We start from the raw sequence: 14014 nt of genomic DNA, 5'->3' as shown, positions 1-14014 counted from the left end.
CTGGGTTGTGTTCAGTAACGCAGAATTCTTGCTAAGTCTAGTTATGCTGCAATGTTGAACTCATTTCTAACTACTGCTCGACTCCACCCACCACTAGCTTCTTTTATGTATTCTTAGCTCCGCCCACTAAGCCACTCAGAATTCTAACTTAGGTGTTCTGCGTTACTGAACATGGCCCTGGTGTTTGATATAAAGAGGCAGAGTACTAATATAAATACAATATAAGTACTTGTATTTCATTTATTTGTTTATTTAATTTACATTTAATATTTAAGTTTCTAGTAGCTATGATATACTTTAGACACATGGGAGGTGTATATATAATTAGTGGTTTAGAGGTGTGTTGATGAATTTTAGTATTATTATACCTCACGATGGTTCGTCTGGAAATTTTGGTGTTGTACTTTGTACTTGAAATAAGCAGTGGTTTGAAAATTTTATTTGTAGACATAGTGCCATTTTTAAACTTTTTATAACAAAATATTTTGCCAATGAAAAGATTTTTCTGTACATTTCAATAAGTTTTGAGCATCAGTTGATAATGATGGTGGTAATATGCATTAATATGCATCCTTGTCAGAACAGATCTGTTAAACTTAATTACAAAATAAAAATTTTTATTGTATAAAACTAGCATATGATTAGTAATTAGTATTAATATTTTAAATTTTTTTTTCAGGTAACCAATTTGTGTCACCAAAGTGGCGTTCTACTCATCTGTGTGCGTAACGAACAAAAAAAATGGGAACCCAACAATTTTGTTTAAAATGGAACAATCACCAAACAAATATGTTGACTGTTTTTGACCAGTTGCTGTCAAGTGAAGCCCTGGTAGATGTGACTTTAGCATGTGAAGGTCTTAGTTTAAAGGCCCACAAAATGGTACTTTCTGCATGTAGTCCTTTCTTTCAGAGTCTATTTTTGGAAAACCCTTGCAAGCATCCAATTGTTATTATGAAAGACATGAAATATACAGACTTAAAAGCCATAGTGGACTTCATGTATCGTGGTGAAGTCAATGTGTCACAAGATCAGTTATCAGCACTTCTTAAAACAGCTGAGACGCTAAAAGTCAAAGGTCTAGCAGAGGTTACAGGTGATAATAGGCATGGTGGACCAGGAGGACTTGTACAACAAGAAATTATTCAACAACATTTAGTAAATACGCCTCAATCTCTTCCTGCTTCTGGAGCACAAACACAACATAGGGCAGAATCGCCTCCATTAAGTAGGAGAAAAAGGGGTAGGCCAAGGAGAAGATCTTTAAGTGGTTCAAATCGTAGTGATAGTGAAGACCAGGTGCCATCTAAAATCAAAGAACCAGACTCTCCTGAAGTCATTGAGGAGGTGACGTCCGAAGTTGAATCAACCAATGATGCACGTCAAAGACTTGCACCATCCGGCCATCCACAATCTCAGGTTTCCTCCCTTCATTCTGTACATCATGGAGTTCCTCCCTTGAAGTCACACGGAGCCCTTCCATCTCAACAAGATTCTCATATGAGTGTAGAAGAACCTTCTGGTGATGAAGGGGATTATGATGTTGAACCATCAAAGTTAATGGAACAGACCATGACAACAGAAAATGTAAGTATATTGTGGAAGGTGTGTTACCTGGTGTTCGGATCATTGTGCAAAGTTGTTTGATATTAATGCATAAACTTCACTTTCATATTGTTAAAAGATGTTAGTTGTGTAAGAATTAATTGAAATTATTTAAACAAAATACAAAAATCATATATATTTTAGTAACTAAAATAAGTAACACTTTTACACACACGAAATATTTTACATTACACTACAAAATATTTTACAGATGCATTGATCATCTACTTAATCATTGAGTAGATCAATCACTCTAGGCATTCAAAATAGTTTCTACTTTCTGGATAAAATGAACAAAATCTCAATGATAGTGAGGAGAGATGAAATACTTGAATGTAAAATATTTATTTCCAGCATTATATACATTTTGTTTTTCTAGTATTATGTTCTCTCATGATTTGTTTTTATTTAGTTGGCAATTAAGTTGGATTAAGGCATTGAAAAATGAACAATCTAAAATCTGGATAATAAAATAACTTTATCAGTTTAAAGTACATGATGATAAATGCATTTTATTCCAAAACTTACAAATTTAATTTTTCAAGTTTTTTTATAGTTCAAATTTATGGTATCTTTTTAATAATATTTTTGGAGAAATAGATTAAAATATTTAGAATGATATTATTTAAGATTAAGTAAAATGTTCTTGTACATAATTTTGATTTTTGTAACGTTACAAAAACTTTTTTAAGCAGTTTTATTATTATAACCTTGTTATAGAATATACTGGCTTACTATTTTTAGGACTGGTATATTCACAAAATGTGAAGATATTTACCTTTTTAATCAATTTAAAAAGTATTTTGAACTATTAACTTATGGCATTTTAAATACACTGCACTAATCTTATAATGCTTTGCAATTATTTTGGAATGTAACACAAACATTTTCGGTTATTGGATGGATTTTATGACATCTTGACTTCAAAGTTAGGCTGTTGTCGCTTGAAAAATTTAAAAATAAATATAAAACTAACTAAAATGTAATATTAGAATATTCTGGAAGAAGAAATTGGCCCAGAGCAGGTTTTAAACCTTTAACTCTTCCTTACTGTGCAGGTGTATGTGCTAGTTATGCTGCCTGGACCTCCATTTGATGTTTGCTTCCAGACTAATTACAGATATAATTATATGTAAATTATTTAATTAACTTGGTGCTAACTAGGGTGACTTAATGTCCTTGGCCATCCATTGCTCAGCCAGCATATGTTCTAACCCAGCATGGTGTTATATATACTTAAAAATAAATACAACAAGCCCAATGATTACTTCAAATATCAAATGGATAGACCAATAAATGAATCCAACTATTTGTTTAATATCTAAGACAAAATTCGTAAGAGCTGGACTATATGGAGAAATGGAAAAGTGCTATTTTCAGTTTGGTATTTTGAAGTTGTAACCTGGCTAAAGTTGTAACCTATTTGAAACAGATGTTGAAACCTGATAAAATTTATTTAACAACAAAATAATAAGGATGATTTGTGATTTGCTGGCATGTTTTGACTGATGTAAAGGACACTAGATTCACTGATTTACTCCATAAAACTTCTGAAATTCTGTTTGAATTCTATATAGAAATATACAGTTGTCCATTAAGATGGAAATGTATGTTTTTTTTGTATTTAATGCACATATTTTTGAACTGCAGGTACTGATGAAAAATTCTATATTTTTTGTAATTCTACATGTAAAACTGAAGAGAATTGATCCAGCAAGTAGAAAATATCTTTCAGGATAGACAAACACTATGGGAATGAGGAATTTCACTACAGAGATCTGTTTCCATGTTTTTACTATAATTTTAATATCTATTAAGTTTTCCCTTAGTTTTGTAGTAACTAGTAAGTTTCAATTCTTTTTTTGTTTACACAATTTAAATTATTTGCTCAATAATTTAATTTGTCATGCATGTTTGAACATTTTGCTTATTGTTATGAGAATTTTAGTTAATAGAAATTGAATATTAATTTCTTAAAAGATTTAAAGCTTAATGTCGCTTTTTTAACGGACCTTATCAAACAAGAAAAATTAGACAAATAGGAACAAATTTAGACTTTATTGACATCACCTAATAGCAAATGCATTTGGGGTGTCACATTGGTCATCTGTTCTCATCTCCTAATTGTACCTAATATCATAAATACACTAAAGTATCCTATTACTAAAGATTATCTTACAATTATCACTATACAAACATTTACATTTTCCTGTATTATTTGAAGACTTAGTTGCACATCTAAAAAATTTTCATGAGGTTAACAGTGACTGGAAATGCCATCTCATTTAATACTTTATCAAGACCTACTGTATTTTTGCTGAATGACCAGCATGCTGGTGTATCGGGAGATCACGAAATCAGATATTTCCCTATGGTAAAAGCTGGCATGCCTGTTTGTTCTGGGGAATGCTGCAATGCTGGTTTAAGTGAAGTTATGCATCTGTTTCTGGAGGGTTCATTAAAAAAACTAACCAGTTTTTATTTTAAAACTGGAACTGTCAGCATTACATAAAAAAAAAAACCTACGATTGTATCATTTTCTTCAGTTTGTCCTTTCTAAAGATGTAAAATAACCTTGGAATTCTGAAAGTGATTATTTTACCTTTATTTTTTTGTAATTTGATTAAAAAACATAAATATATTTACTATAAATTTTCTCAACATCACTGTGAAATTTAAGAGGTAGGTGTTATTTTTAAGGTCAGGGTATATGGTTAGTGTAGCCCACACTGACCTATAACCAATAAGTCTTTATTTTATTGTTTTGTAAACAAAACACTTCTTGATTTTAAGTCAGTCAAATCACAACGTTATTATTTTGTTATACTTTCAAGAATGTTTTCTTTGATGTTTAATTAACAACTAGTTTTGTTAGATCTGATTAAACTGCAATTAAAATATAAAATTAGCATGCCTGTAACCTTGGGGTTTCTGGCATTCTGTATGCCAGAAACCTCAAGGTTACAGGCATGCTAATGTTTATCCAGTATGCTGGTTATTCCAGGAAAATACATTATCAATATTGAGGGAGATTGTCATTACTGTACTGTTTCACTTCTTTGGGATTAATGAATGGACAATTAATTATCTTGATAGATGTAATCATTTGTCTTTGTTAAACTAGTGGCATCAGTTGGTCAGTTATTCACCATGCCCTTGTATGCATCCCTATGATGATTGCTTCTGTGAAGGAAAATGGCCTGTATATCTTGATCTTCTGCAATAATTGCATATACTTAATGATTACTTGTAAATTGACACACTGTGCTGATTTATCTCCCCACACATAAGTGAAAAGGTCCATCATTGCTAAAGATGACTGAATCCTGAAACCTTTAACCAAAAATCTTTATTTCCACCAGAAATGAAGGCATGTGTCTGTCATTAATGCTGATAGTTTGATGCAGTTTATAATGCCTGTAAGGTTTAAACTCCAGCCTCTTATGAAGAATTTGTGATATTGTTCATTGTGACTTGCTAAGTTCTAAGCTTGCACTTGTGGAGGACAACATGCATTAGCTTGTAAAACACAGTTCACTCTAAGTGGCCATGGACATTCTGGTTGAGAAAAATATTGTGCAGGTAATCTTTATTTTGGAATTTCTAATATACCACTTGTACTGTTGTGCACAGGCAGATTCTTCTTGAATTCAGCTTGAAATTGCTTTTGCACTGTCAGAATGGACATGTTTTTTTTCATTTTCTAACATACAGAATGTCTTCTCATTCTAACTCTATCTACTATTGCTTCTTGCTGGCTGTTTTGTTTACAGAAACTCAACGAATTATTGGTAATTTTTATACTAAAAAATTGTTGTGTTGTTGAGTGACAAATTTTTAAAATGCTTTACAGACATAACTAATAGCTGGATTTGTGTGTTTGAAACAACATTATATGAGCATAAATATGTACAGTACATGAAAACATCAGATATACACATTGCTAGAAGCACTTTAAAATGCCTGAAATATGTATTATGAATGTTAAAAAAGCCAGTAAAATACACTAAAATTGGTAGGTTGAAATGTATATGTATTGTACTTCTATCTGCAAGAAAATTTTAATGTCTATTACATCACACTTTTTAGATGAGAAGGGATAAACACACGATAATAAGTGACATATGTGATTTCAAAAATTATGATGTGATGATGTCACAAAACACTTCATCAGAATAATGTTTCAATTAGGAGGTGTGAAATAAAGTCAGTTATGAATAAAATTAATGTTCAATAAAACTAACTGAATAATGAATGATTAGATATTTTAGAGCAGGGGTTCCCAACCTTTTTTGTGGTGCAGGCACATTGAGGTTTCAAAAAATAGTGATGAGTGCAAATTGGATTTAAAAAAAATAAATTAAATATCATGACCTTTATTATAACTTGCGTTTTGTAATATATTTACTGTAACATATATATTTATTATAAAAGCAGAATTAGTCAGATCTTTGACACTGTTTACGATTGGGATTATCATCTTACACTCCCAATGTAAGAAATTAGCAAATGAAATGCAGTCTTTAAGGCTGGCATTTGTAAGTTGAGATCTGATTTTTGATTTTATAATAATCATGGTGGAAAATAAAGATTTACACAAATATGTGTTACCAAAACAGGATTGATTTTTAAGGCTCCTTTTTTTTCAAAAGATTATACTAATTCCAAAAGTTTTTATATGTATCGTGAGATTTTAAAATATGATGTCATTTTGAAAATCTAAAATCTCTTCACTTATCAATGTTTCTTGAAGTTCTGCTATAGATTTAATAGTTTCAGTAATGTCTACTTTGTAATAAAAGGATTTACGAAAAATTAGCCACGGGTTCAATAATGGTAAATTGTTGGTATCTACTTTCAAACTGTTCCAAAAGTTTTTTAAGATGAGTAATAAAAAAGTGTTAGGCCAAAATTATTTTCACCAGCCACTTTCCACCCTTGGAAAGTGTACAAGAGAATTTTTTGACAAATTATTTATACAAAACTCTTTTGGGCTTTGAATGCTTTTATAGTGCTAATCATTTAAATATTTTTTCCCTGGAGATCCAGGTTTAAACTGTTCAATTTTTCACACATGTCAGTTAAAAATCTAAGTCCATCAACCACTGTAGGTTATCTATTGTTCAAACATTTGGCCTTCTGAAATAGGGAATTTTTCTCTTTCAAAAGATCAAAAAATCAGCCAAGTGTTTTGCGTTTATTTAACCATCTTACATCTGTATGTAAGATTAAGGTCAGTTTGGGAAGATTTGTCCTTTTCTACAAGGGCTTTAACAATCTGTGATAAAGGATTTGCTTGCATTTTGTTAATTATTTTAACAACAGCATTCATAACATGTTCAAAGGATAATATTTTGGCACAGAATGATTCTTGATGTATGATGCAGTGATAATATATAAAGTTCAGAAAGGTTTTATCTTTCTTGCAATGGGAAACAGAATCCATTATTGCAGGTTATCATTGCTGGGGCACCATCAGTAATTATTGCTGATAACTTGTGTAATGGCATATTAATTTCTGTTAAATAATTATTTAAGTTGTTATAAATATCTTCACTCCTTGTTTGTTCTTGCATTTATAATACCTTTATTAGTTCTTCTTTCACACTAAATCATTGAATACCATTCTTATCATTACTTACATTGCACTGTATCTGATATATCTGTTGACTCTTCTAATTGTAATGTGAAATAATACACTCTTCCAAATCATTTTTCAACTGACTTTGTAAATCTGTTGAAATCACCTGGATTCTTCTTGTACTTGTATTGTTTTATAATGACAAATCTTTTATTGCTGAATAATTTCATGCTTATTAGAAAATCCTTCAAATAACAAATTGGCTCCAACAAGAAATGTTTTTGCAATTAGTTCAATTTCTAAAAATGGTATTTTTCATTTTTCCAACAAATGAGAATTTTAGAGGAAACAATAGTGGCATTTTGTTTATTTACATGGCTAGTAAAAAATGCTTGCTGGATAGATAATCCTGATTTTAGTTGATTCAATTTTCTTTTTCTTAACTCTGATTTAGGCAGATAACTAACCTCAAAAGTACTGTGATTGGCCATGTAATGACATTTGATGTTGTGTTTTTTGCCACTGACACAACACTTGCATATTAAGCAAATACTTTGAATATTCATGTTGGGTAAAAAAACAATACAACGATAGCATGTGATGACAACTGTACGAGTTTATGATGACAGCACACTGTGACAATACCATAATAATAAAACACACCTTTAATAATCCAGCTAATAAAATTAATAATATAATAACGTTTTCGACCGTTTCTTAACGATCTTCTTCAGTTACCATAACATAGAATAAAATCGAACACAAAAAGAACGTAAATATGAAATTAAAATATAAATAACAGAAAAGTAGATAAAATAAATGAAAAATAAAAATTAATTCGAAAAAATGCCCCTTAATAAATAAAAATAAATAAAGACATTAATTCTTGTAAAAAGATCGCCAAGCGGTAGGTAAAGAGTCCGCATCTCTATGGTTGATGCATCCCGTTTTCTTGTGTGCTTTAAAGATCTCTAATTTCTCCAGATATTTCATTGTATGTAAATTTGTCGTTGGTTTAATAATTTCCGCCCGATCCCAATGGACTTGGATGTCGTGTTGCGTTGCGTAAGACGATAGCACGGTGTTATCAATTTTCTTATTAATCGTATATTTATGTTCCTTGATACGTTGTTGTAATTTGCGCATTGTTGCGCCTACATAGACAAGATCCGAATTAAAACGCTGATCGTGTAATGGTATAGAGTAGATTCCCGATGCCGATTTCCAGTCATAATGCTTCTTATCGTTTCTTAATAGCTTGAAAACTGTAGGATTGCGTCGATATACTATACTGAAATCATTAGTCTTGGCCGTTTCTTTATGTATTTGTCTTAAAAACGGGATATAATTTAAAACCATCCTTTGTCTACCGTCTACTGCTGGATGCTGTTGTTTAGTTGTTTGGAAGGATGTAATAAGATTCTTTATGATTTCCTTTTGGTATCCTTGTTGTTCCGCAATCTTTAGAATGTAGTTTANCCGTTTTTAAGACAAATACATAAAGAAACGGCCAAGACTAATGATTTCAGTATAGTATATCGACGCAATCCTACAGTTTTCAAGCTATTAAGAAACGATAAGAAGCATTATGACTGGAAATCGGCATCGGGAATCTACTCTATACCATTACACGATCAGCGTTTTAATTCGGATCTTGTCTATGTAGGCGCAACAATGCGCAAATTACAACAACGTATCAAGGAACATAAATATACGATTAATAAGAAAATTGATAACACCGTGCTATCGTCTTACGCAACGCAACACGACATCCAAGTCCATTGGGATCGGGCGGAAATTATTAAACCAACGACAAATTTACATACAATGAAATATCTGGAGAAATTAGAGATCTTTAAAGCACACAAGAAAACGGGATGCATCAACCATAGAGATGCGGACTCTTTACCTACCGCTTGGCGATCTTTTTACAAGAATTAATGTCTTTATTTATTTTTATTTATTAAGGGGCATTTTTTCGAATTAATTTTTATTTTTCATTTATTTTATCTACTTTTCTGTTATTTATATTTTAATTTCATATTTACGTTCTTTTTGTGTTTGATTTTATTCTATGTTATGGTAACTGAAGAAGATCGTTAAGAAACGGTTGAAAACGTTATTATATTATTAATTTTATTAGCTGGATTATTAAAGGTGTGTTTTATTATTATTATATTTATCCAGTTCGTTTGTTATATAAGGTGACAATACCATACGAGTAATAGAGACGCCATTGGAGACATGATTATATTAGGTGTGATTAGACAGCAGTCAGTGTAACCAAGGTGTAGCCAATTTAACAAATTTCTCACTACATCTAGCAGATGTTGAAATATTAAAGTAACTTTTTATTTTTAAGATATAAGTTTTTTTCATTATTTCAACACTGCTNTATATATATATATATATATACACATACATACATACATACATACATACATACATACATACATACATACATATACATACACTGGTCAGAAGTAGATGTGTATATTTTTGCTTATAGCTCTATATAAATGGTGAGAAATGACTAAACTCTTATTATGTATTAACTACAGTAAATATAGGCTTAAGCATTGAAGTTAATACTAATGTTGCTTATTGAATTGATATCAAAAACACTATTAAAGTTAGGCAGGTTCTGATTGTATTAAAACTAAGAAGATTTTGTTTGAAAGATTAAAATTTTTAACATTATCAGGTAAATACACACAATACTACAATAATTATAATCCAATTAATTTAAGGATTTTGAGATTTTCAAAAATGAGAGACTACATAGCATGTGAAACACATTTTGTTTATAGGATTTTAAAAGAATGCAAGTGAGATGGTTGAAATAAAACATTATTTTGCATGCTCATTTAACTGGATGACACTGATATTTCTCATGTAAACTGTATATAGAAAAAGATTTCCTGCATATAGAGCAGAAATGGACTTTGTTAAAGTGCAGTTTTGCAATTTATACTGCACTGGACTATGTCAATTACAACTTTTTTCCACTGATCTCTAAGAACATAAACAAAAAAATTGTACTTGACTTGAAATAATGCAATCAGATTTTATAAAGCACTTATTTAGTTTTGAAAATGGTCAAATGTGCAAAGTATGCAGAAAACTTATAAATGCATATGCTGTGTGTATTTTTTTAAACCTATATAAAATATGCATTATCATAATTTGATGCACATGGACCCAAATTGAGTTTATATTGAGGTTAAACATGACAGCATTTAAAGAATAACATGCATTTGCATATGAATCCAGTTATTACATGTAACCCATGATAAAAAGTAAACAACTCTTAATTAAAATACTAGAAACTGATCTGGTAGAGAAGGAATGATTTGTTGATTTGTATTTAAAAAGGTAACTTTAAAGATTATATATATTATTCTAAAATTTAGGATTCTTGTAGTTACATATGATGTCAACAAAAGTTTAGCTTTTGATTGCTATGTATATTACAATTGTGATCTTTCATTTGTGTAACTTACATACAGGATGTTAATAATTAAAATTCATATTTCAGAGAGATATAATGTCATTCTTCTCATTCTGAATTATATTTCGCATACAGATTTCTGTGGCAATGGAATTTTATTTAAAAAAAAAAATTATAAAAATGCAGCAGTAACAGCGGCACTGTTGCTACCGTAATGAACAACTCAAATGTCTAAAATTTATAATACACAATGTATACTGTATGGCTATGCAACATCATGGTTGATCTATTGGCGAGCATTGTTGACAACATACTGAAATTTTCAATCACTCATTCAACAATAGCATTCAGAGTTTTGGAGGTCAGCATATCAAGTTTGCTGTTGCATAACCACACAGCATATTGTGTGCATCATAAGTTTTGAGTCAGTTTGAATTGTTATGGTGTCACGTGCCATTTACTGTCCTAGCAGGAATTTTCGTAACTATTATTTTTCAAATAAAATCCATCACCACAGAAGTCTCCCTGTGAAATAACATGATTATACTGATCAGTTTTGAAGTTACATTTTTGAAACTTGCATCCCAGAGACATAGGTGATTCTGGTTGTTTGTAACAATCTTGTTTTTTTTTTTGAGGTTATGATTCTGTTAAGTTAATTATACGTGTTCAGGTTATCTGTGTGTGCAACATAGTACAGAATTTTAACCAATGAGATTGTAAAATTTTTTAAGTACAGATCACAAATGCAAAATTATAGATCCATGTGATAAGGAAAGCATGAAGCACATAAAACAAAAACACATCTCATATAATTATGTTTCTACACATTCTAATGTTTTGGGTAACGTCTCTTAACAAATAGAAATTTAAATAACTTAAGTCAGAAAGGTGTGTACTTAAGTAAGGAGAAATTGGATGGTAATATTTTGAAGAATACTTAAGAGACATATGTTTGGAAGTAACAGATATGATTAACAGCATATTTAATGGTTCAGTAATTGATGTAGAATAACCAAAAAAATTTGCAGTTAGTGGCATACCCAAATAGCTACTTAATAAATCAGAAGCATTATCTTTTATCTTGAAATATTCTTTCCTGAGATATAGAATGTTCTCTAATTGTATAAGGCAAGTATTCCAGTTGTCCATATTGGATGTAATTAAATTGAGGTTACAGATGAAAGACCGGTTGAAAGATGACTATCCACTCCGCCCTGGGAAATGAGAGACTCTTTGAGAGAAAAAGTTTAGAATGACATTTGGAGAGTAGTAGTGGTCTCTTCAGACATAAACAAATGTGTAGCCAATCAGTGACCTGCTTATGATGCAGACATATGAAGAGACAATGACCCTGGAAACTTTAGGTTGATCCTGTAATAGTAGTAACCCTAAGTTTGGTGGATCTTGCCATTATCTCGCATTAGTAGAAAGTATTAAACAAGTTTGTGATATCATGACTTACATTGCATATATAGTTAATATTTTTAATAACATACCTTTTCCTAAGAGTCTGAAGTGTATTGTATTGTACAGATGACAAAGTTCATATTTTTTACTGTACCCTATGAAATTTTGTTTTAAAAGTACAAATTTACTATGCTATCAGGAAACTATTCTAGTTGTAACTGTAAAACATGAAAACTTGCATAACTCGCATAGCTATAATACACGATATTGGTAAAAATGAATAGGATATTAAATTCCTCCAAAACATCTTAGATTGCAGATTATTCAAATCCAATTCAGACTTGAATGTTTTTTAGTTTGAATATTCAAGTTCTCCAAATGATGCAGTTATGTTTTTTACCTTGAAAATTCAATCTTTTTGTTTTATCATTTCTTATATACATTGTATATTTTTTTGCAATTTTAAACATTATATTTGATTTTGTTGGCTTAACTGATATTTCACTTTTGCACAGAGTAAAAGCTGAAATTTATGTAGATTTGAAATATTTTTTGTTTTAATAAATAAATTTGGCCTTTAGAAAAAAGTAAAAAAATAATTTTTGTTTTTATTTTATGAAGATGGTGCTTGCTTTTACACAATTTGTTGAAAGTATTTGTGTGTTTTGTTCATGCACACTCGAAATGAATTTTAAATGAAATGGTATTTTTTGTATTATTAATAAAAAAATTTTTGAACCTGCAAAAGCTGGAACTGTAAATAATAATCTAAAAACACTTTAAACACTACTTCCAGTGGTAGCTTCTTCAGCTTACAAATGTTTCTTGCCTCTTTAGTGGCCCTCTTCAGGTATAAGAAAAGTTCGATTGAATTCAAAAAATTGAATAAATTTCATTCTGTCAGAGACAGTTGTTTCCATATATATTGAAAATTTTTTTAAAAAGACAATGATCAATACCATTTAGTACAGGTTTAACAAATTGAAAATTCAATTCAAATTCAAAACATACAAAAACATTTTAAATAACAAAAGTTCTGGGTTAAATTTGAAATGGTTTTTTATGATTTGAATCTGAATGATATTTTTGAATAAGATGGACCTGAATCAAATGATGTTAGTTGCCAGCTTTTGAAAAAATTTTTGTTAAATGTGTAGCAACTGAACTGGCTCTCATTGGGTGACATTTATTTAATATTTTGAGTTCAATTGAGCTCGTTCTCACACTTGAAGTAGGCCAAGTAAGAAGGTGAAAATGTTTGTATGCTTAAGAAGCTGTCTACCAAAAGTAGTGTTTGAAGTGTATTTTTTTAGGGTAAATGAAATGATATATTAATAATAATAGTAATAATAATTTGAATTATAGCTACATTATTTAGCTTATGCCTATTTAAAAATTTTATATTATAATTACAGTTCTTTTTAATTAGAAGTTTCTTATTTTTTCAGGTGCCAGTATTCACAGATGGTCCTTCTCAAGGTCCAACATTACCTCCAGCGTCCACTCAGTTAGCCATTCCAACAACAGTTGGGTTAGCGGATACCCAACCGCTACACACAGGCCCAGGCCCCTGTGATAGCCAAGCTTTGGTACCATGTTCCATGCCTTCTGAACCTTCCACTTCAAGTTGTGTTTCTCAAGATAATAATCAAGGTACTGCTTCATTAATAATTTAATGTTTACATATGCTTAGTTATTTCAAGAATGTAAATAGGAACAAAATTAAATATTTAAACATTTGATACTTAAATTGTCTAATTGATTCAGTATTGGAAGTAAATACCAATATAATAAAACAGTATTTAAAGCAGAAAAATTCAATAGATCACAAAATTATTGTCTAGTGATCTAGAATAAATGCTTTTGAACTGTACACTTCCTATTTGAGAATTTGAATTTTATATATATTTTTTCTGTGGCACATAATATATGAAATGTTGTTTAAATCTTGATTTTGAACTGTTATA

General features: G+C 30.2%; 1 protein-coding gene across 2 annotated transcripts in view; it reads left to right on the top strand.

The window, feature by feature from the left end:
- The window catches only part of LOC111628280 (zinc finger protein 79-like), a 367779-nt gene that overhangs the window by 16594 nt on the left and 337171 nt on the right, over positions 1 to 14014 (top strand). For both annotated transcript variants that reach the window (XM_023372029.1, XM_023372028.1), the window contains exons 2-3: positions 680 to 1587; positions 13496 to 13700. In XM_023372029.1, the coding sequence (XP_023227797.1) occupies positions 742 to 1587; positions 13496 to 13700 (1051 nt within the window). In that variant the 5' untranslated portion in view covers positions 680 to 741. The remainder of the gene's footprint in view (positions 1 to 679; positions 1588 to 13495; positions 13701 to 14014) is intronic.

This window comes from Centruroides sculpturatus, unplaced genomic scaffold, assembly GCF_000671375.1.
Source record: "Centruroides sculpturatus isolate CEXI.00-Female unplaced genomic scaffold, Cexi_2.0 scaffold544, whole genome shotgun sequence".
NCBI classification, from domain to species: domain Eukaryota; kingdom Metazoa; phylum Arthropoda; class Arachnida; order Scorpiones; family Buthidae; genus Centruroides; species Centruroides sculpturatus.
Note: the sequence above shows the minus strand (reverse complement) of the source record. Positions and strands in the feature narration are given on the sequence as shown.